This window comes from Aegilops tauschii, chromosome 3 (assembly GCF_002575655.3).
Source record: "Aegilops tauschii subsp. strangulata cultivar AL8/78 chromosome 3, Aet v6.0, whole genome shotgun sequence".
Classification (NCBI taxonomy): Eukaryota; Viridiplantae; Streptophyta; class Magnoliopsida; order Poales; family Poaceae; genus Aegilops; species Aegilops tauschii.
This window is the reverse complement of record NC_053037.3, coordinates 39,188,312-39,207,685: the sequence shown is the minus strand read 5'-3', so window position 1 is coordinate 39,207,685 and position 19,374 is coordinate 39,188,312. Positions and strand designations below refer to the sequence as shown.

At 46.1% G+C, this 19,374-nt stretch overlaps 1 protein-coding gene, 1 long non-coding RNA gene and 1 pseudogene across 2 annotated transcripts; 1 reads left to right on the top strand and 2 right to left on the bottom strand.

Annotated features, from left to right (window-relative positions):
• Positions 1 to 190: 190 nt before the first annotated feature.
• Positions 191 to 1,349, top strand: LOC141042243 (uncharacterized). The gene is made up of 3 exons (XR_012204129.1): positions 191 to 540; positions 606 to 820; positions 921 to 1,349. It is a non-coding gene; the product is annotated as an uncharacterized lncRNA (long non-coding RNA).
• An 8,501-nt stretch (positions 1,350 to 9,850) lies between these two features.
• Positions 9,851 to 12,042, bottom strand: LOC109769082 (uncharacterized; annotated as a pseudogene).
• Positions 12,043 to 15,216: 3,174 nt separating this feature from the next.
• LOC109769080 (uncharacterized) lies at positions 15,217 to 19,031 on the bottom strand. The gene is made up of 4 exons (XM_073495887.1): positions 18,786 to 19,031; positions 16,950 to 17,863; positions 16,058 to 16,836; positions 15,217 to 15,242 (listed from the first exon to the last, which is right to left on the bottom strand). The coding sequence occupies exons 1-4, from the start codon at positions 19,029 to 19,031 to the stop codon at positions 15,217 to 15,219; spliced, it is 1,965 nt and encodes a 654-aa protein (XP_073351988.1).
• Between the last annotated feature and the right edge of the window lie 343 nt (positions 19,032 to 19,374).

The following is a 19,374-nucleotide window of genomic DNA, read 5'->3' as shown; positions in this document are numbered from 1 at the left end:
TTATGAATGTAGGAAATGTCATCATTGGACGACGAAAGTCTCCCGGGGGAGTGCGGCTGGTGCCACGACGTTCGAGGTCTGTGCGACAGGCCTCACCTGGACGATGATCGACGCTTCAGCATTAAGCTCGAGGAGACCTTCGATGTTGAAACGGTACGCAACGACGACAAGTGTTTTTTTCGTAATTAAGCATGACTTCAACTATTTCAACGTGTAATTTTAATCTTTTACAATTCGAGTATAGCTTATCCCATGCCATGCAAGACGCTCTGTCTTGGAGAGGATGGATTTTGAAGACCATGAAAATTTTGAAACGAAAAAAAATTCACCTAAGGACCCATCATGAAGTGGATTTTGAAGTAAATCTATATAATGCTGAGAGCGTAACCCATTTTGGTTGCAAAAATTGGGAAGCATTTTGCAAGATGTATGGTTTTGATGAGGGTATGCTTGTCACCATGGATCTTGGTGATCCTGACATCAACCAAGACAATATGGACATTTGGGTCCTTGTTGATACGCCTCCAGTTCTACCGCTATGTGAGTTTCTCAAACATAGTTAATTATTAACTAATTTATATTGTTCATTTCAAAATAGTTGACAGCTTATTTTGATTGTTCAAAGAATGTGCGGAAGATGGCAGACAGAACCTACTACACCGATGGCTCTGAGTTAACTTATAAGAAGAAAAATCATCTGGTTGGATTTTGTACTGATCTTGAGAATTACAATATCTATTGTAAAACTCCTCAACATTATGGTCAATACGTGCCACTAGTGCACGTGTTGAACTACGGTAACTACTATGGAGATACCCTGGTAAGATTTTCTACTATTACGACATTCCTGCATCTTTTGCATACTTTTAAAACTAGTACATCATTGCTAACTATGAAGTTATTACTATGTTTTTTAACAGAGAATCCCGACGGATTGTGTGCCTCATTTGATGTATGAGTATGGTAGCCTTCATGTTTTGAACATACAACCAGGTCATCCTACAAATCTCAACTGTCCATACCGGATTTCTAAAAGAAGTGGAGACATGCTAATCAGAGAATGGAAAAAAATGTATGGACAGTCGTAAGGAGGTTCTTGGAAGCAAAAGGAAGCGTCGCGCTAGAATTGGAGACAGGATGATCTCCATTCTCCATAATGGAGAATCAGGGTCTATATTGTTTTATGCTATTTTACCTTAAATAGGGTATTTAGGTCCTGCCTAATACTGATGATCATGTGCTAAGAACAATTAAGTAGGGTTGGTTCAATGACTATCAGGATGATGATCGTATGACTTGTTATTAATAACGAGTAGAAGTTGTATGATGATGATTAGTATGACTTGTTATTATGATGATGCATGATGAGAGCATCAAGAGTTATTATATATCTGTGGGTGAAATGAACATGGATTGGATTGAAGTGAAGCCAACATGCATGTGGTGCATGTCGAAAGTAGTACAATTAATCCAAAATTGATCAAGTTAGGATTAGTATTACTTTCGACATGCACCACAAGTTGCCTCACTTCAATCTAAGTCCTGTTTAGACATAGCAGTATCAGTAGCACGGAGATAAGAGAGGACACATATCTCTATAGCTACCTATAACAACCTAAATTAACCCCCAAAACCCCTAAACCACCTCCTTTCAAAAAAAAAACCAGCCCCTGAAATGCTGACGCGTGGAAGCTTATTGGTCCCGGTTGGTGCTACCAACCGGCACCAAAGGCCCTCTTGCCTGGGCTCGCCGGAGAGGCCACGTTGAGGCCCATCTGTCCCGGTTCGTATAAGAACAGGGACTAAAGGCGTAGGGCATTAGTAACGACACTTTAGTCCCGGTTCCCCAACCGGGACAGATGGGCCTTATGAACCGGGACAAATGGCCCTTTTTCTACTAGTGCTATGAGCTCCAACGTTTGAAAATCCAATTTTGTCATGTTCAATTGGATTGGATCGTTCACGAATAAGATGCAGCTATGATAAATGAACGTAGGAGAAGGTTAGATACAAAACAATATGACGAAAATATTACTGAAAGATATGCTGGAAAAGGGACATCATAATGTGCCTGATGCATCCTCCCATTCCCAACCAACACCAGCATATGTAGGATCGATTATCACAATTCACAACCATACCAGATATATAACTCTTAGGCCTTGCAGAACAAGATTAACCAATGAACATTTGAAAAGAAAAATACTAACAAATGAGGATGCACGCATCATTAATCCAGATTAGTACCCTATGATCAAAGCAAAAGTCATCCCAGAAAAATGATTAAACACATGGTTGTAGCATGTTCAAAATCCCAGATAAGATGCATATCAACATTACCCCTTACGAAGCTAATTAAGATAGACATAGTTCTGATAGACCCTCTGGATCACTAGGCTAGATTAAATCCGGTAAACCACCTACCTTGTGCAGCAGAGGATGAACTCGAGGAGGCCATCGTGGTGCTGGGGCGCACGGCGATGGCGGAGAGTGGGCAAGGTGGAGGTGGCGGCGATGTGTAGGCAGTGGCGGCGGCGGAGCTTCCTGTCACTGTCAGCGCTAGACCTAGATCGGGTCGGGGTTTTCGGTGGGAGACTGGCAACGCGGTGAACCTCGTACTGCGTGCCGCCGGCCCCCACCTCTTTATGTAGCGCTGCGTGACAGGGGCCCGTCAATCATATTGTGGTTGGGCGCCCCCGATCAGGGCGCGGATCAGGGGCCCGGTGGGCCCACACGGAAAGAGATCAACCTAACATTCTCCCCCTTGATCTCAACTTTACTTTTAACTTTACACTTTCTAGTTTATCTGTTTCATCACATATTGATACATAGAGCATGTTTCATCGTCACGGCTTAATTGCCGTTAGAATCATACAGCTACAACATACTTTATGTTCAGAAACAAATTCTGTTCCTTTTGGGCCTATCCAGGAATCATAAGGCTTTCCCTTAAACCCATGACGGCTAAGTGTTCCTTGAACACATTGGGTGGTAAGCCTTTCGTTAGCGGATCCGCAAGCATATCCTTTGTCCTTATATGCTCAAGACTTATAGTTTGATCCTGGATTTTATCTTTCACAACATAATACCTTATCTCTATTGTTTTGGCAGCATTACTCGACTTGTTGTTGTGAGCGTAAAATACTGCGGGCTGGTTGTCACAGTACATCTTTAGTGGTTTGTGAATACAATCTACCACTTTCAAGTCGGGTACAAATTTCTTTAGCCATATCGCCTGCCCCGTGGCTTCAAAGCATGCTATGAATTCTGCATACATCGTGGATGATGCAACTATCGACTGTTTGGAGCTTTTCCATGAAATAGCTCCCCCAGCGAGGGTGAATATGTATCCTGACGTGGATTTTCTATCATCTCTGTCCCCCGCAAAATCTGCGTCTGAATACCCTTTTATCTCTAGGGCATCACTTCTCCTGTATATTAGCATGTAGTCCTTCGTGCCTTGCGCATAACGCAATGCTTTCTTTACCATCTTCCAGTGCTCTAGGCCTGGATTCTCTTGATATCTACCGAGTACCCCGGTGATAAAAGCTAAGTCAGGGCGAGTGCACACTTGTGCATACTGTAAGCTGCCAACTGCCGAAGCATATGGTACTGCTTTCATTTGATCGATCTCATACTGGTTCTTGGGACATTGAAATTTCCCAAAACTATCGCCCTTAACTATTGGAGCAGGTATGGCTTTACTCGCATGCATATTATACTTTTTAAGAACCTTTTCTAAATATGCTTGCTGAGATAGTCCTAAGACTCCATTTTTCCTATCTGGGTGAATTTCTATGCCCAAAACATATGATGTTTCACCAAGATCTGTTATGTCAAAATTTGAGGATAAGTATTTCTTTGTTTCTTGCAGTAGACTAACATCACTACTAGCAAGCAGGATATCATCCACATACAAGATTAGGAAAATATATTTCCCACTTTTAAACATTGCATAAATGCAATTATCCTTAATATTTTCTTTAAATCCAAAACTTTTAATCGTTTGATTAAACTTTAGATACCACTGCCGAGAGGCTTGTCTTAATCCATAAATGGATTTCTTCAGGCGGCACCCCATATTTTCCTTGCCTTCCATGATAAAACCCTTGGGTTGTTTCATGTAGACCTTTTCTTTTAAATCACCATTCAGAAATGCCGTCTTAACATCCATTTGATGTAACTCTAAATCAAAATGAGCAACTAATGCCATTATGATTCTGAAGGAATCCTTACATGAGACTGGAGAAAATGTCTCATTGTAATCTATCCCTTCTCTTTGTGTAAATCCTTTTGCCACGAGTCGTGCTTTATACTTTTCTATATTCCCTTTAGAGTCATACTTAATTTTGTAGACCCATTTACAGCCTACTGTTTTGGCTCCTTTGGGAATTTCCTCTAAGTCCCAAACATCTTTGGAACTCATCGATTTCATCTCATCTTCCATTGCCTTCATCCACATCGATGAATGAGGGCTTCTCATGGCTTCTTCATATGAGGTGGGATCTTTTTCCATATGAACCATTTCTGTGTTATAAACTTTAAAGTCAGTTGAAATAGCTGACTTTCTTGGTCTTGTAGACCTTCTAACGGCCTCAGTTTCTGGCACATTTTGTGCCTCAACTTCTGGCACTTCTTCTAAATTTTGCTGTTGCACCTCCCTTTCATGCTCAACAACGGGTTCAGTCGGCTCCTGACGGACAGGTTCCGGGTCTTTCCCCACAGTTGTCATGGGTGGAGTTGCAACTGGTAGTGAGAAAAATGGCTCCTGAATCATCGGATTAGGTGCATGCACCCTCTTCTCCTCAAGATCAATTTTCCGAGCTACCAAGCTCCCCCTCATCATTTCGTCCTCTAAGAAGACTGCATGTCTCGTTTCTATAAACTTTGTATATCTGTCAGGGCAGTAGAAACGAAAACCTTTTGATCTGTCTGGATAGCCAATGAAGTGGCAACTTACTGTTTTGGGATCTAACTTTGCAATGTTTGGATTAAACATTTTGGCCTCAGCAGGGCACCCCCACACCCTGAAGTGTTGTAGGGAGGGCATCCTTCCTGTCCATAGCTCGTACGGTGTTTTGGGCACCGACTTGCTTGGTACTCTATTGAGAATGTGAATGGCGGTTTTAAGCGCCTCCATCCATAATCCCAATGGCAAGTTGGAATAACTCATCATGCTGCGCACCATATCCATAAGGGTACGGTTGCGCCTTTCAGCTACTCCATTTTGCTGAGGCTCGCCCGGCATTGAATACTGGGCTACTATGCCAGTCTCCTGCAAGAACTTCGCAAAATGTCCAGGGACTTGGCCATATGGAGTGTGTCGACCGTAGTACTCTCCCCCACGGTCGGACCTTACTATCTTTATTCTTTTATCGTGCTGATTTTCAACTTCAGCTTTGAATATTTTAAATTTATCCAACGCTTCCGATCTTTCTTTGATTGGATAAATATAACCATAGCGAGAGTAATCATCTGTGAATGTTATGAACGAGTCATATCCATCCACACTTTTCACCGGAAATGGTCCACAAATATCAGTGTGAATGATTTCTAGTGTGCCTGTGCTATGGATTGCACCTTTTTTGATTTGTTTTACGTACTTTCCTTTAATGCAATCTATGCATTGTTCTAAGTCTGAAAATTCTAATGGAGGAAGAATTTCACTTTTGACTAATCTTTCTATTCTCCCCTTCGAAATATGGCCCAAGCGACAGTGCCATAATTTCGATGAGTCAAATGTTCTTTTTCTTTTCTTTTGTTCTTTATTCGACGCAGAAACATGTTCTTTCACATTGCAAACGGAATAAACTTTTTCACGAAGTGATAACAAATAAAGCTCATCATGTAGTAAAGCATCACCCACATAAGCATTATTTAACCAAATGGCACACTTGCCATGTCCAAAATAACACTCATAATTATCTTTGTCCAAGCAAGAAACACTTATTAAGTTTCTATTACATGATGGAACAAATAAAACATCTCTAAGTAGAAGATTGAATCCATCAGCTAACTCCAAGGAGATATCACCGACAGCTTCAACTTCTGCTTCGATTCCGTTCGCCACTTCAATGCGTCTTTCGCTTCTTAGCGTAGTCCGCGTCGAATGGAATCCCTGTAAAGAATTTGCAACATGAACAGTTGCTCCAGAGTCAATCCACCAAGTGGATTTTGAAAACTGTGAATACAGGGATTCATTTACAAATGAAACTATACTGTTACCTCTTTTTGCCATGATCGACTTTAGCCAAACGAGACAGTCTTTCTTGTAATGCCCGGTCTTCTTACAGTGGAGACAAGTGTCTTTGTCCACTGAGAAAGGCTGTTGCTGACGCTGATGCTGATAGGAAACTTTTCCTTGTGGCTTTGAAGGAGAACTTTTGTTGTTTACATTATAATTCTTTCTTTTGTGACCATGCACATAGTTGAGTGTACCACCATGTGCGGCTTTTAGTCTCTCCTCTTCTTGAACACACATTGCTATTGTCTTTTCTACGTCCCATGTTCCAGGTGACATATTATAGTTCACTACAAAAGCTTCAAACTCCTTCGGCAATGAAGCCATGACAAGGTGGACCAGGAGCGCTGGTTTGATCTCCAGATCCGCATCCATGGGTTTGAGCTTTGCTGCCATATTGCTCATCCTGAGGATGTGCTCTCTTATGCCATGACTGCCACCTGTGTATTTTTCTGTCACCAGTTGCTCTAACACCTGGGTGGCATATATCTTTGAAGAGCCAGTGAACTGGCTCTTTATCTTTGAGAGCAACTCCCCTGCGGAAGTGCACTCTGCAATGGAGCCAACAATGGCGCTCTCAATGGTGTTCTTTATAAAAGCCATGCATTTTTTATTTGCATTGACCCACTTTTGATTATCTATGAGGTAGGACTGCTCCAAAGGAGCATAGTCCCCTTTCTTTTTAGCCCATGCAGCATCATCGTCAGTAGCCTCTCTTACTGGCTCTGTGGGTCTGACCGGCTGTGGTTTCTCCACAACCCAGTCAAGATCAGCACAAACAAACGCCAGTTCAACTTTCTTCCTCCACTCAGTGTGGTTGTCACCTCTGAGTGTCGGAACTTTTTTTAGGCAACTCATCAAATGAAAGCATCCTGAAATTACAATTTAAGTGACATTAATATAACAATCATATGTATTAATCTAACGTTGGTCAAATTAAACATATAATTGTCTATGCAATTAAATCTATATTACCGTTGGGCAAAAATTAGAAATAAATGCACCTTTAAATAAAACATGATCATGTTATTAACAACGTTGGTCATAAAAATAACATAATCATATTCATTTTAATAATCACTTTAACATGCTCTTAAAAAACTTAATACTATGGAAACTTTTATTTTCTTTGTAAAAGAGCATTAATTATTTACGCAGCGGAAAATCATGAATAAAAATTCACGAACTTTTTAATTTTTACAGAAACTTTTCTATGACCGAATAAAAAATCAAGAACTTTTTTGGTTCTACAGGAACTTTTACTTTGTAAAATACATAAACTTTTCTTTTTTTTGGAATTTTTTCTATTCTCTGTAAAAAAAATAGCTGCAGCAGAAACCAACGCGCGCGGCCCGTAGCGGAAAAAGCCGGCCCACGGCTTGGCCTACGCGCTGGCCGCGACTGTGGCCTGGGCCCAGCGCCTATGCGCGCACCGCTGCCGCCGGCCTCGTCCACTTTCGACCCAGAAGCCCAGCGGCGCGCTAGGGTTTGCATCTCAGACGTCAATTCCTATCGAACGGCCACGCGCGCCGATCGGCGGAACAAAATGGGCAGCCCCCGTCGGGGGGGGGGGGGGGGGAGGAAACCTAGCTCGTTCCCCCATCGCTCGCACCGCTCGCCTCGTTCTCTCCGCCGCGGCGGCTCTGCCTGTCGGTCCGGTCGCGCCGGTCGCCGGCGACGAAAGCCATCGCGCCACCGCGCCACCGCGTCGCGCGGGTGTGCTCTTCCTTCCCCTTTCTCTGTTTCTCCCCATCTCCTTCAACAGAGAGCGTGAGAGAGAGCAGAGAGTCGCAGCCGGCCTTCCCGATGCGGCGGGTCGAGCCACGCCGGCCACCGGCAACGGCGTCGAGCCGCGCTGTGCGAGCCTTCCCTTTCCCCCTTCCTTTCTCTTTCTCTTTCTCTTTTTCACCCATCCACCACCTCCTTGTCATAGAGAGAGAGAGGTGAGCTGCGGTGCGAGATACGGCGGCGCCCTCCCTGTCCCCTTTGCCGGCGTGCGCGAGCACCTCGATGGTGAACGCGCCGCCGTCAAACGGCTCAGTGGTGGTGCCTGTACTTTGCCCCTGTGGGGGGTTGGTTCCTCGTCCCTGTCGCCTCGGCTTGCCGATGCGCGACGGGATCGAGAGGAACAGGCGCGGCCTTACGGCGGCGCTCTTTTCTTCTTTGCCCTTCTAGGGTTCTTTGAGGAAGAGGATCTCTTTTCTTTTTCTTTTTCTGTTGTTGTTTCTTTGTACCAAAATCAACTAGCCCGATCTGGCTGATACCATTGATAGGTCTTTAGATCGGAGTAGGCTAGTAGATCCGGTAAACCACCTACCTTGTGCAGCAGAGGATGAACTCGAGGAGGCCATCGTGGTGCTGGGGCGCACGGCGATGGCGGAGAGTGGGCAAGGTGGAGGTGGCGGCGATGTGTAGGCAGTGGCGGCGGCGGAGCTTCCCGTCACTGTCAGCGCTAGACCTAGATCGGGTCGGGGTTTTCGGTGGGAGACTGGCAACGCGGTGAACCTCGTACTGCGTGCCGCCGGCCCCCACCTCTTTATGTAGCGCTGCGTGACAGGGGCCCGTCAACCATATTGTGGTTGGGCGCCCCCGATCAGGGCGCGTATCAGGGGCCCGGTGGGCCGTTGGGCCCACACGGAAAGAGATCAACCTAACAAGTTCTCCCAAAATTAAACATAAATATCAGCAGCAGATTAAACTGGCCGAACTGAACTGATATCAAAAGGTTGCATGAACTGGATAGCATAGATAAGCAAAGCGACTGATAGAGTGATTCAAAATACTAAGTAGGGACATCAGAGAAATCTATCGAGTTGTGCCTGACCAATGCTTCCCGTGAGAAAACATGGCATCCTCTCTAGGCGGCGGCGGTGGAAGATTCAGCCCCTGGGGGTGCTGCTGAGGGAAGAGGGAGGGGAAGGGGGTGCTGCTGTTTACCTGCCTATGGACTGGGTAGCCGGCGTTGATGGCCGTCAGCAGCTGATCCAGATAGGAGGCGCTGCTGTGGGGAGGGCCTGCTCGACGGACGAGAAGATGCTGGAGCCGGTGGGGCAGCAGAGGAGAGCAGGCGGCGGCGGCTCTGCGAGGGTCGGCAGCGGCGGCACGAGCGACAGGAGGGACGGCGGCGACGGCACGATCAAGAGGAGGGTCGGCGGCGGTGGCTGTGCGAGGGACTGACGAGGCAGATGAGAAGAGAACAACCCTCGCGAGGGAAGGACGTGCGAGGGGATTGACATGTTAATTTACTACCGTACCCTTTCTACACAAAAATAAACCTTCTAATGAATTTCTCAGATCTAATGGTTAGGAAAAATCGAAGCTGGAGTTACATGAAATTACAACTCGTAACTCGCCAATCACCATAAAACAGCTCGTGATGTAGACTGTACATGCATTATAGTATAACTTGTCGATAGATGCATGGACGAAACTAGTAAAGAATTCTTAGGCATACAGTTTCGAATATGCAAGTTTCAGTTCTACAACTTCAAATGACAAAAATAATGATCCTTAATTTTTTGGAAATACTAAAGCTATGGAATGTATATATGCTACTCATGATGAAACCTTTTCTGTACAGTAAATATATAAGATTAAAAAGTTTTTTCATCACTTCATTGCACGTTTGATGAAGTCGTTGCAGTAAATCTTGAGCCCCTCGTAGTGGTGTCGCAACGCCAGCTCCAGAGTGCTCATCGCGTTGTCTTTCGACAGGAGATGAACGAGCAAATTCTCGCACATGGCCTTCATCCTCTCCAAGCGGAACCGGCATGCCGCCTCCAGCATTTCTCTGGCTACCACCGTGTCATCCACAGGAAGCAGCTCGTCGGTATAGACAAAGTGGAGTATGGCCCTGAGCACAACGGCCTTCATATCACCGATCCGTTCGACACTTTTGGTTGTCAATGCCACCAACGTTTCGTATAGAAGCGGCGACCGCATGGCGATGATGAGCCAGTGCACGTGAATCTCACTCTCCTGGACCAGGAACGTCACGTCTGACCATTGCTTGCTAACCATCAGCTGCTCGAGGTGCCTGACAATGTTCGATGGCGGCACGACGATCATAGGTTTGGCGATGGTGGTGCTAGTACTAGCAGTACACGCCTTCGTGTGGACTTCAAGGTCGCAACGTATGGTAAGGGAACCATTGTGCCCTATGTATCGTGACTTTGCAGAATTCACTGTAATGAACTTTTGAAACCCCCAGGTTTCACGTACCTTGGTAAAAATATCTTTTGAACCAAGCACAATCGATGGTGATTTGCCATTAGGATCACCGATCCGGAACACCTTGGACAATTTGACCCTAGCAATTCCAGGATCAGTCTGTAAACGGAGGTAGATAGATATGTGCTCCCCACCCTCCTCCGCGGAGTACCCAGACGGGTACACATTGACTGTCCAATCGTAACCGCCTATGTTGAATATGTCTGAAGTGATTACTTGGCCAACACCATGGCTCCTTTGCACGGAGCTAAAGTTGGGGATCATAAACTCATGTGTGCCGCGGACCACCTCCAACTTGTACCTGGATGTGCTCTTCTCTTCTGTTGGCCGACGGATAATGGAGGAGGAAGAAGGGGAGCTAGTGTGGCGGGCCATGTTGTGTGTGGCTACTCTTTCGTTGACCTCAATTATAAAAGAACTACATGTTTCCTTAAGTTCCTCATAATCCTTGGTCGCCCTCACCGCGTCGTACACATCAGGATTAGATGTTATGTACTTGATGCAGCAATCCTCAAGCAGACAACACCTTTGGCGGCCCCGCACTAGCAGCAAAGTCATCATGACAGTTTCCACATCGATGCTCTCGCATAGTATGTTCTCGCACATGAGACTGAGCCTCTCGAGATCGTACCGATCAGCTGCCACAAGCAGCTTGTGTACCATGGCTTCACGGCCCCTCGCCATGAATTCTTTTTTGAAGTTATTACGACTGCTTCCTGATTCCTCGTCGTTGTTTGGCTTGATGGGAAGCTCGTCAGTATAGATGAACTGGAGCATGGCCCTGAATGTGGAGGCACGCATGTCCTCGATCCTAACACGTTGCGTGGTGCTCTCCATCATGTGACCAAAGAGCTCCGCGGCGAAGACCGGCGACCGCATAGCAAGCACAAAGCGTGTGGGCGCGGAACTTGGTATCCTCAACCAGGAAGGTCACTTTCGATGACGGGGGTATCCTTGAGGGACGTAGTAGAAACTGCTGGAAATCCCGGCGGAATGGTGGGCGCCGGCACCAAGGAGACCAAGCACTTCCTTGCCTCTGCGGCGGTCTGGGCATCCTCTTGGAGAATACCGAGGGTGCAGAGGATGGTGAGGCGGTCGTCGTCGGTGACGTAGCGCTCCTCGTGCCCACAGAACGCATCTGGGAGCGACAGCTTCCAGCTCATACTCTTGGAAATAAAATTGGTTGAGAATCTATAGGCGGCGTCGCTTCGCCACACAGCGGGCGGCCACTGGCCGCGCGGGTCGTCGATCTGAATGCTGGCCGTGACGATCACGTCCTTGGTTATGTCGGTGCCGAGCAGGTCGAGGCTGATAGATGTGAGGTGGTCTTGGTCGTCGAAGGTGCAGACGATATCCCAGGTGCAGTTGCTGACCTGGAAGGCACCGGAGTTGATGGAGTGGTACCTAACGTGGGCATTGCCGTGCATGAGGTCGTGGAGGACGCGGGCGGGGTCGCTGGTGAGGCGGGCGAAAGGCTTACGCTCGCTGTAGCCGACGATGAGAAACTCGTGCATGCCTCGGACGACCGCCGACCCGTGCGTCGACGCCGTGTTTTGCAGCGCGGACGCCATGGCTAGAGATCGATGAGGATGCAACTGCTCGGGAGAAGCCCACCAGAAACTAACCGGTATATTCAGATTTGATTTAGCAATGATTGCAAAACTTGCCAAAAAATGCGGGACTCCTGTCGTAACACGTGACTTAGGAGGCGGAAACTTCGGAAGCAAACTAACTACCACGCCTAATTATAATGTATTGCAAACAGATGTGTTTATGCGTCTGAAATTTCAAAACTACTCCATTATCGTGGAGCTGGACATGACGGAGAGCTAGGATCTACACCTAGTCCATACACCACCCCTCATACACCCACTCACTTTTAAATTTTATTTTTCAAAATGCATCAACCTTCTTTCTAAAATACACATAAACACACTTTCTAAATTAGATGAAATTTTCTAAAGAGCATGAATATTTATAAAATTACGAATATATTTTTAAGCACGTGAACATTTTTTAGAATTACATGATTTTTTTTCCAGAAAAGGGTGACTATTTTTAAAATTAGATGAACATTATTTTAATACATGAACACTTTTCTTAAAATTGCACAAACAATTTAAATGAAGGTATGCTTTAGTTTCTTTCCTTCTTCCTGCTCATATTTGTGGGCAAACTGATCGACTCCTCACCCTCCGTTTTTTATTTCTTAATATGGTGGCTTATCAGACGTATAAAAATTACCCCGCAAAAAAAACAGACGTATAAAAATTAGAGAGATGATGTTTGAAAAAAGCGAGATGGGACTATTTAGTAGAAGAACGAATCCTCCCTTGTACAAACAACATGAGGCAGCTTGATGGAATATAGCCATTAGAAGTGGACCGAGCTTGCATGTTTGGTAAGAGCACTGAACGCAACAACTACTTTTTGCTGGGCCGCATGGCAGCTTCTCTATTGATCGAGCAACGGGTTGCCGTTGTGACATCCCTTCGGAATGCAGCGCCCCCGCCCGAGGTCTTTACGAGGTTGCAACGACACACATGTTGCTACTGCGTCGCCTTTTCGGGTCGTAGCGCCGTATCATATAGTCCACACCGCCACGCGGAAATCTTCCCACCGTTGCACCATCATGCACGCTGCCACTGCGTCACCCCTTCGGACATTAGCGTCGCGGCACACAGTCTACTTCGCCGTTTCCAGCGCGTTGACGTCTACATGGTATGTGCCGTGCCGCTTCCCTAGGCGCAGGAACACCACCGTCCGTGCATGGTCTTCGTCACGCTGTTGAGTTCTTCCTGGACTAGTTCGAGCACTGTCGACGCGCTTCTACAGGCATCCGACGTGGCCCAGTCTCAAGTTACCTCTGGTTCCGCCAACCACATCTTCGTCTTCTTCCAACACCACCTCATCGCCAGCGTCGCCATCGTCTTCCCGACCACTTCGTCTACTCCAACAATCGTGGTCACCATCAGCACCTTCTACCCCACGTGGATTTGCGCCGCAATTGTTGTCGAGTCCTCCCCTACTAGTCCCTCCGGCATGGCGTATATCCTGTGCCGGTCCCGTCTACGCATGCCCAATATTGGCAACACTGATGCGTGCCTTCGCCCCCGACGTGTCCCGGGCTTGGCAAACCTGGTGCGACACCTTATCTACGATGGCTTTGACAAGGTTGTCTTTGGCATCGACGCCCTCCACGACGACTACCTCAATCACGTCACCATCTTCTTCCTGGCGCAACACTGCGTCCCTGGCTCGTCGGTGCTTCCTTTCACCCCCGGCCCCACCTTCGACTACCTTGACACCAGCTACCCCCGACCTCGATATCGACCATGGCGTCCCTTGCATGGCTACCTCAACCATGGCTCCACCACCCATGCTCTCAGCTACCTCGACTTCCACACAAAGGGTTATCACCTCGCTTGAGCACCTCAGTGGATTTCTCTATATTCAACACGTCCAAGATGCGACACTGTCCACGATGCTCCCGCTATGATTGCGGGGGGATGTCAGCCTGTCGGCTTCTACCTTCGGTTTCTCTCTAGTTTGACCGTCTATGATGCTTTTGTTGTCTGGGATGCTACCGCTATGACTTCGGGGGGATGCAAGAGTATATAGGCATATCTCTATATTTGGTAGACTATGATTTGTAAACATCTCCTTCCTTATCTCTAGCAGAGCCTTCTTGCCCTCCATGCCTTGGGCTCTATAGGCTCAATACAACATGCACCATCTTACACCAATTCTCTCCTCTCTAATACTCATACACTCAGTCATACTTTCGGATTACTATTGAATTTACTAGTAAATGAGTAATGTGGCATGGTATCTGACCAATGTGTATGGACCAAGTAGTACTGATGGCAAGATTAAATTTTCCAACTGGATATATAACCCGGATACTAGTAATATTGAACCATGGATTATCATGGGAGACTATATAAGGGGCCCCCAGAACTGAAACAGACATGGACGTGATGACAATAATATGCTTCTTTTCAACTCTATTATTCAACAACATGATTTGGTTGAGATACCCTTTAAAGGTAGGACTTTTACCTCGAGTAATATGTAGGGTAACCCCCTTCTTAAATAAACTGGATTGGGTCTTTACCGCTCCATCCTGGACCACTTCATATCCCAATACTATGGCTATTTCGCCTTTTAGAGTTACTTCTGATTATGTATCCATGAAAGTGCAAAATTGATAATAAAATCCCTTGAACTAAAAGTGGATTTGAGGAATTCTGGACTGATTTTGAGGGATTCTTGGATGTGGTTGAACTTGCTTGGAACAACACTACTCTTTTCAGCAACTCTGCTAAAGATCTAGTGGCTAGATTTAAAGACACTATAAGAGAATTAAATTAAAGCAATGGAGCAAAAACCTATCCAACCTCGACAAGATGATTGAAAAGCAAGTACAGCTTCAACTTTGCCTATGATGGATGGTCTGAAAAAAAAGAAACCCCTCTTTACATGAATTTAACTTTAGGAAATTAGAAAAGAAACAACTAGTAAACTCTACAATTAAAGGGAAGTTATTTACGTCGCCTTCCCTCCACCCTTTGGGTTTCTATTGGGTTTTTTATTAACCCCAACTGATGTACTAACTTGGAATAATATAAACCAAATCGATACTTTCCCAAAACCATGTAATGCTTAACTCATTTAAATCAAATCAATCTTATAAAAAAACTCAACTACAAAATTTGCCTTGCCTTTCTCTACCCATACTCAAATCAAATTAAATATTTCTCCCTCCGATCTATATTAATTGTCACTTATTTAGTACAATTTTATATTAAATCATCGACAATTAATATAGATATGAGAGTGTGCCAAAATCTAGAATATGATTTATGTAAGGTATATGTGGAACAGACTGATGTTAAATCACTAGGATATGTATGCTACCGTTGCAACGCACAAGCTTTTTTGCTAGTAAAGCAATGGTGGCTCATATAGATTCATAGCCTTACCCTTGGCAAGCTCGCTAGCCTAGCCGGCACACAACAAACCCAACAAATCCCTCGCTTGCTAATTAGCTTGGTTGGGCCGGAACAATGCAAACAGAACAGGCCAATCAAAATGAAAACATAATGACCAACACCAAGCTACCCTACGCGATTCAACTAAAGAAAAACTACCCTACGCGATGAGAAACCTGCTAGCTTCAAGTTTACAACTCCAAAGGAAAATGACCAACACCAACGCACATAATTTCTCAGTTTTCCTCATCTACTAATCACTCATCCTAAACAAGGAACAAGTGCACGAGAACAGGACTTCAACAAAGATGCGTAAAAATTTGAAAATAAGTACATCTGTGTAAAGGAGGTGTAGCGATTCGATGACGAAACATTTTCTAAACATAAAAACACCAAAGAATAGGGAAGTGTTTTCATCACTTCATTGCAAGCGAGGTGAACTCGATGCAGTAAAGCTTGAGGTCCTCGCATTGGTGACGCCATGCCAGCTCCAGCATGCTTAAGACATTGTCTTTCGTAATGAGATGGGCGAGCAAGTTCTCGCACATGGCCCTCATCCTCTCCAGGCGAAACCGGCATGCCGCCGCAAGACCTTCTTCGGCTGCTACCGCATCATCCACAGGAAGCAGCTCGTCGGTATAGACAAAGTGGAGCACTGCCCTGAGGACAGCGGCCTTCATATCGTCGATCCGTATGACCCAATTGGACGTCTCCACCGCTACCGTTTCGAACAGAACTGGTGACCGCATGGCAATGATGAGCCAGTGTGCGTGAATCTTGCTCTCCTCAACCATGAACGTCACGTTCGACCATTGCCCACTCACCATCAGTTGCTCGAGGTGCCACGCAATGTTGGACGGCGGCACAACTATCATGGATTTAGCGATGGTGGTGCTAGTACTAGTAGTGCATGCCTCCTTGTGGACGTCAAGGTCACAATGTATGGTAAGGGAGCCATCGTGTCCTACGTACTGTGACTTTGCAGAATTCACGGCGATGAACTTCTGAAATCCCGAGGTTCGATGCAACTTTGTAAAAGTGTCTTCTGAACCAAGCACCATCGACGGTGATTTGCCGTTAGGGTCATCGATCCGGAACCTGTTCGACGACTTGACTGTAGCAGTTCCAGGATCAGTGCATAGACAGAGGTAGACGGATATGTGCTCTTCAACATCATATCCAGACGGGTACACATTTATCTTCCAGTCGTAACCGCCTACCTTGAATACATCGGAAGTCATTACTTGACTAACACGGTAGCTCGTTTGCAAAGAGCTAAAGATGGGGATTCTGAACTCATGCGTACCGCGGACTACATCCGACAAATTATATCTGGATGTGCTCTTCTCTTGTGCTGGTGGTCGAGTGCTACTGGAGGAAGAAGGGTGGTTGGCCATGATGTGTGTGGCTACTCTCTCACTGACCTCAATTATAAAAGAGCTGCATGTTTCTTTGAGCTCCTCATACTCCTTGGTCGCCCTCACCGAGTCACCGCGTTGTACACATCAGGATCAGACGACATGTACTTGATGCAGGAATCCTGGAGCTGATAGCACCTTTGGCGGCCTCGCACCAGCAGTAACGTCTTCATGACAGTGGCCACATTGATGCACTCCGACAGTATGTTCTCGCACATGAGCCTCAGCCTCTCGAGATCATACCGATCAGCTGCCACAAGGAGTTTGCGGGCGAGGGACATGTATTCCTCTTTAAAATTATTATTAAGGGGGCTTCTTGATTCCACATGGTTGATTGGCTTCATGGGAAGCTCGTCAGTGTAGATGAACCGGATCATGGCCCTAAATGTGGAGGCATCCATGTCGTCTATCCTTATTCGGCTTGTGGTGCTCTCCTTCGCGTCACCAAAGAGCTCCGTGGCAAAGACCGGTGACCGCATAGCAAGCACAAGCCTGTGCGCACGGAACTCGGTATCCTCTACGAGGAAGGTGACGTCGGATAACTTGGGGTACTTCTCCAGAAGTAGCAGAAGCTGCTGAAAATCCCGTGGGATGGTCGGCGCCGGCACCACAGAGACCAAGCACTTCCTGGTCTCCGCGGCGGTCTGGGTATCCTCTTGGAGAATGTCGACGGTGCAGATGATGGTGAGGCGGTCATCATCGGTGACGTAGCGCTCCTCGTGCCCACGGAACGCATCCGGTAGCGACAGCTTCCAGCTCATACCGGCAAATATTCTCCTGCAGAATCTGTGGGCGGCGTCGCTTCGCCACACGGCGGGCGGCCACCGGCCAAGCGGGTCGTCGATCTGAAGGCTGGCCGTGGCGATGACATCCTTGGTAATGGTTTTGGTGAGCAGCTCCAGGGTGATGGATGTGAGGTGACCTTGAACAGGGCCGTCTCCAGAAATTTGGGGGCCCGGGACGAGGATCAAAGTAGGGCCCTGAATTTTTTTAAATCATATACCTATACCTAAAGAACTAATGTAAGTAAAGCATACTCTAATTTTAATTTAATTATATAACTTCAAATATGTGTTATTTGATACAATATTTAGAAAATATACCGAATACTAATGGTAAAATAGTGAAGATGGTACTGCAGCAATAAACTGGCCTCATTTGTACTAAAAGAAGTATAATCTTTGATGATATCTTCATAATTAATCTTCTCCTTTTTGCAATCAGATTCTTTCATGACATTTATCAAGAGTACCTTTTTGGGATCGAGCATCAACTTATAGTTTTGTTTTCTTCATATGCTTTTCAGCACCAGAATCATAGTTCCTTCTATGCATGATTCTTTCTGTTTTACAAAACAGACAAAAATAATATGAATCATTTCGAATTCTATGTAATATTCCACCTTGTATAAAACATACTTCACCTTGATGTAACATTGTAAAAAATTGTTTAACAAAAACGAGTCTACTCTAGTAAAATAAAATAGGGCTTCTTATAAAAGGATTTATGCCGGCAGGGACGATGCGCCGTAGCGGCTGTAATACCTAATACGGCGCCGTGGAGCATAGCCGGCCGGCGGCCGCGTACGCACGTCTCCTACTCCTGCCGACCTCGCCTGCCGGCTGCCGTCGCCAGCCGCCCCTTGTGCTGCTAGAGACCTCTCCTCGATCTAGGGATAGCTAAATCAGGGATAAAACTGGCGATGCGATCGGGAGTTACGGCAAACCAACAGGCAGGCACGAGGCTGCGTGCGTGCATATATTTGGTTGCTAGAATGGGCTGCCTAAGTGCTGGTTTACTGGGCCCTTTTCTCATATATACATATAATATTTTCTAGACTGAGGCCCCTAAAATTTGGGGGCCCTGTGCGGTCGGCCAATTTGGCCTCCCTTGTCAACGGGCCTGACCTTGAACACCGAAGATGCAGACGAGGTCCCATGTGTAGTTGCCGACCTGAAAGGCGGCAGACTTGATCAAGGGGTCACTCCCGGGGCCGTCGGCATAGAGGGGGTCGAAATATGATGCCGCCTTGTTGGTGAGACGGGCGAACGGCTTACGCTCGCTGTAGCCGACGATGTGAAACTCGTGCGTGCCACGGACGACCGCCGACCTGTGCGTCGACGCCGTGCGTTGCGGCGCAGACGCCATGGCTAGAGATCGATGAGAGGATGCAGCCGCTCGGGAGAAGCCCACCAGAAACGAACGCATATATATATACACGCTGATTTGATGCAAAACTTGCCAAAATTGCAGGACTCCTACCGCAACACGTGACTTCGGAGGCGGAAACACCGGAAGCAAATTAACAACCACGCCTAAATATAAGTGGACTGTACAACTTGACGTCACTAGTCATCAACCCCTATATAGTAGAATGATATATAATTATTAATAAAATTATAAAATTCAATGGATGTGATTGTGAAATATCCCTATTTGAAATACTCAGCAGTGTGCCTTGCCAACCTTAGCTCATATGTCAATGCTATTC

Excerpts from the sequence above, each read along its gene's own strand:
- LOC109769080 (XM_073495887.1), bottom strand. The coding sequence starts at position 19,031 with ATGGCGTCTGCGCCGCAACGCACGGCGTCGACGCACAGGTCGGCGGTC. Across the intron at positions 17,864-18,785 it reads TCTTCGGTGTTCAAGGTCAG|GGCCCTACTTTGATCCTCGT; the intron begins GCCCGTTGACAA and ends AAAAAAATTCAG. Across the intron at positions 15,243-16,057 it reads TGCGGTAGCAGCCGAAGAAG|ATCGGAGGGAGAAATATTTA; the intron begins GTCTTGCGGCGG and ends CAATTAATATAG.